The sequence below is a fragment of the Neomonachus schauinslandi genome, chromosome 12 (assembly GCF_002201575.2).
Source record: "Neomonachus schauinslandi chromosome 12, ASM220157v2, whole genome shotgun sequence".
In the NCBI taxonomy this organism is placed as follows: Eukaryota; Metazoa; Chordata; class Mammalia; order Carnivora; family Phocidae; genus Neomonachus; species Neomonachus schauinslandi.
Genome location: NC_058414.1, coordinates 94702407 through 94706457, shown reverse-complemented (window position 1 = coordinate 94706457; position 4051 = coordinate 94702407). Strand labels below are relative to the sequence as shown.

The 4051-nt window shown below is 45.9% G+C and overlaps 1 protein-coding gene across 1 annotated transcript; it reads right to left on the bottom strand.

Moving 5' to 3' along the window:
• Nucleotides 1–694: 694 nt before the first annotated feature.
• Nucleotides 695–1610, bottom strand: LOC110582951 (olfactory receptor 6B1). Its single transcript, XM_021692992.2, has one exon. It carries the CDS (start codon nt 1608–1610, stop codon nt 741–743), a length of 870 nt encoding a protein of 289 aa, XP_021548667.1. The 3' UTR covers nt 695–740.
• Nucleotides 1611–4051: the final 2441 nt, after the last annotated feature.

Below are 4051 nucleotides of genomic sequence, written 5' to 3'. Positions count from 1 at the left end.
CTGCTCAACCACTAGAGGATACAAACAAACATACTGTAACATCTAGAAGGGAAATGTGAAATTCAGGACAAAGCACCAGTATAAGTTATGTCAGAAGACAAATGACAATTGCTTTAAGTATAGTTCATGTACAGATAACAGGAAGCACTCTAGCTACCTGCAGCAGAAATGTGTGTAAGGCAGGGAAACGGCTACATACGAAAAGTGTTGGGGGAACTAGAGGAGCAGTCTCTAGTCTCTGCCACCAAGATTGATGGCCAACACAACATCCCCAGGATGGGATTGCTGAGGACGCTGCTACCTCTGTCTCAGTCAGGAAGCCATCTCAAATCTGTTGGCCCACAACGCTTAAGGCTTGTTACGTCCCCAAACAGCTAATTCAGATACTACCAACCTGCTCACCCACTTTGACCCATTAGGGATTTACTCACAGTGTCAGAAACCCCATTTTAGGTCTCAGCCAAAGAGAATTCTCTCTACAAGGGATCTGCCCTTAGACCACAGACCACGTGTGCTGATGCACACCTCACAACGCAGCCAAGAGCCTGTGGTTGATGTGGATGTGGTGATATCATATCAACATGAGTACTATGAGCTCAGGCATTAAAGGAGAAGGACCAAGGAGGGAAGAGCAGGCCCAAATCAAATAATTTCTTTCTAATAATTTGTAAGTGACTAGTCCGATTGCATAGCTTGGCAATAGACCAGTTTCTTCAGAGCCTCTTTGACCTCTCTGTTCCTTAGGCAATAAATGAAAGGGTTGAGAGCAGGGGTGACAACAGCATAGAATTGGAAATCACTTTGTTCATGTTGAAGGCATGGATGGCTCGGGGTCTGGCATACATGAAAATCGTGGCTGAATAAAAGATGGTGACCACCACGAGGTGGGAGGCACAAGTAGAGAATGCTTTCTGCTTTCCGGTGGGCATGTGCAGAACGGTGGCCAGGATGCATCCATAGGACAGGACAGTGATAGAGAGGGGCAAGAGAAAGATGACCAGCGCCAGGACGAAGTCCACCAGCTCAGCTACAGACATGTCTGTGCAGGAGAGGTTAAGTACTGGAGAGATGTCACAGAAGAAGTGATTGATGACATTGGGGCCACAGAAGCTGAGGCGAGAGATGAAGTAAATCTTAGCCAAGGATATGCCAAAGCCAACGGCCCAGGAGCCAAGAGCCAAGTGGAAGCAAAGCCCGTGGCTCATAATGGTGGGGTAGTGGAATGGACGGCGGATGGCCACATAGCGGTCATAGGCCATGGCAGCCAGGAGCACACATTCTGTACACATGAGGGCAATGAAGAAGTAAAGTTGTATCATGCAGTGAGTGAAGGAGATACTGTTGCTCACAGACCAGAAACTAAATAGCAACTTAGGCACAGTCACAGAGATGTACCAGGTCTCCAAAAAAGACAGGTTGGCCAGGAAGAAGTACATAGGTTTGTGCAGTGGCTGGTTTTGCTGCACCAGCAGGATAATGACCACATTTTTGGCCACTGTCAGAGTATAGGCCATGAGGAACATCAGGAACACTACTACCCGCATGCCCCAGTTCCCAGGGAACCCCACCAAAATGAACTTGGTGACCTGGGTCTGGTTCTCCACTTCCATATTGGAGATACAGGACTTAGCTCTCTTGGGGGGAAAAAATCACTTGGTCGGGGGTGCCTGGGTGGCTCAGTCGTTAAGCGTCTGCCTTCGGCTCAGGTCACGGTCCCAGGGTCCTGGGATCGAGCCCCGCATCGGGCTCCCTGCTCAATGGGAAGCCTGCTTCTCCCTCTCCCACTCCCCCTGCTTGTGTTCCTGCTCTCGCTATCTCTCTCTCTGTCAAATAAATAAATAAAATCTTTAAAAAAAAAAAAATCACTTGGTCAGAGTCCATGGTCCAGTTAGATTCTTCCATCCTCTGCCTTCTCTGACTAGCAATAATAGTAACATATCATTTATTCATAACATATTATAGACTAGACCATACACTGGGTACAGTAGGCACTAATGTAATTTAATTCTCTTTTTTTTAAAGATTTATTTATTTATTAGAGAGCAAGAATGAGAGAGAGTACACGAGAAGGGGAGGGTTAGAGGGAGAAGCAGGCTCCTCGCTGAGCTGGGAGCCCGATGCGGGACTCGATCCAGGGACTCCAGGATCATGACCTGAGCCGAAGGCAGTCACCCAACCAACTGAGCCACCCAGGCGCCCCGTAATTTAATTCTTACATAGCTTCTTTACATGTTATTATACCCATTTTAGTGATAAGGAAACTGAGTCTTGGAAAGACATTAAGCAACTTACCAACTTCCCACTGGTAACAAGGCAGGAATCACCTTGAAGTCTTCATCCAAAGCCCATGCTCTATTCTACACTGCCTTCACAACCACCCCCAAATTAAACAATATCCAGTTTACATGTTCCATGTTACCACTGCCAGTTCCAAAGGATATGCATAGCGCTCCTGGCCCATGTCTACACAGTGCTTTGGAAGTTCTTCCTTAAGACTCACTTACCCCTCACATACCATTACATCCTTGCCCTCCACCATCATGGAGATGGAGTGCAGCTGTCACGAGCTAATGATGACGATCACATGAGTTACGTGAGCGCTGAGATCAGGAGAGTTAGGCTTTCCGTGTTAAAGACCCGGACCTCAGTCAAGCACCGGGTTGGCCCGGTTTGCTATATGACCTTGACCTCTTATCCTCTCTGAAACCCAATTTTCTCTTCTGTAACATGAATATTAATATTCACTCAGCTTATGTCGCCATGGATCAAAACCCAAATGAAAACATGTGAATGAAAGTTTATATGAACTGTAAATGACAGCAAGTGTGAAAGGGGCTCTGACCCCTTATTATTAGAGGAAAGGAACCTGGGCTAACAGGAGGGAGGAGAGGAGCTGCTGTGAGCCAAGCAGAGTAGAGATAACACAAACATGGGCTTTGCTCTCAGGCAGCTGCAAGTCCTCACAGGTGGGGCTGGGAGTCTCTGGGAGGAGAGTCTTTAAAATAAGCAAGCAAAAAGAAATGCATAATAAAACTTGAGACATTTTCTAGGAAGATTACAGAACAGAAAGTGATACGAATGTGATCAGGGAAGTTCACTTGGACCTCTGAGGAGGTGACCCGGGCAGAGAAGGATTCCAGGGCCCCAGTCCTTTGTTGCTGAGGAGGGACAGCACTGCCTGAAATGGGGCCACCACCATGTGCTGTGGTCTGTGAGGTAAGGGACACAAGAGATGGGAAAAGTAGGCAGCCCTGGAGGTCATAATAAGGGCTCTGAATGGCGATCTCAATACAATGAGAAGTATGAGAAGGGCTAAGGCCCAGTACGGACACAGTATGGTTTATGATTTATGAGTGCAAAGATAACTCTGTCAGTGCACACGTCTCTGGAAGCAAGAGTTGTGGGGAGCCTGGTAGCAGGCTATTCAGAGAAGGTGGTGGTAGCCCTGAATACAGTGGTTTCAGAGAGGTGAGCAGATTTCAGATGCATCTTAGAAGAATCTTTAATGGTAATTGATGGTTTGAATACAGAAGATAAGGGAAAGAGAGATATATAGGACTCTCAGATATACAGCTGGTGACATGGAAGGGACACCATTTACTAAGATGGGGAAAACTTGGGATGCTTACAGGCATTTTCCTCAGAGCTGAAGAAATGGCAGAGAGGTAGGGTTGTGTTTTGATTAGTTTTAATGTGAAGCTTAAACAATCAGTCCAGAATATTCTCTAATAATAATTTATTGAGCACTTACTAGCTGCTGAGAAGTTTGCTCAGTTAAAAGTACTTTTCATACAATATCCAATTTAATCCACAAGACAATACTAATGAGGTATTGTATTCTAATTCCCCAGAAAACACTGGTTTAGACAGAGTAAGAAACATTTCCAAGTTAGAGAGTGGTGAGATCATCCTGACAGCCAAACTGAGAGCTGTCTGAGAGGAAAGGCATGGCCTGACCACCTAGGCTGACATACAGATTTGAGGCTCATCACCACCTTGTTATATTTAAAGTGTCTGGCTATTTTAGGAAATATCCTCTAGTTCTACTGAA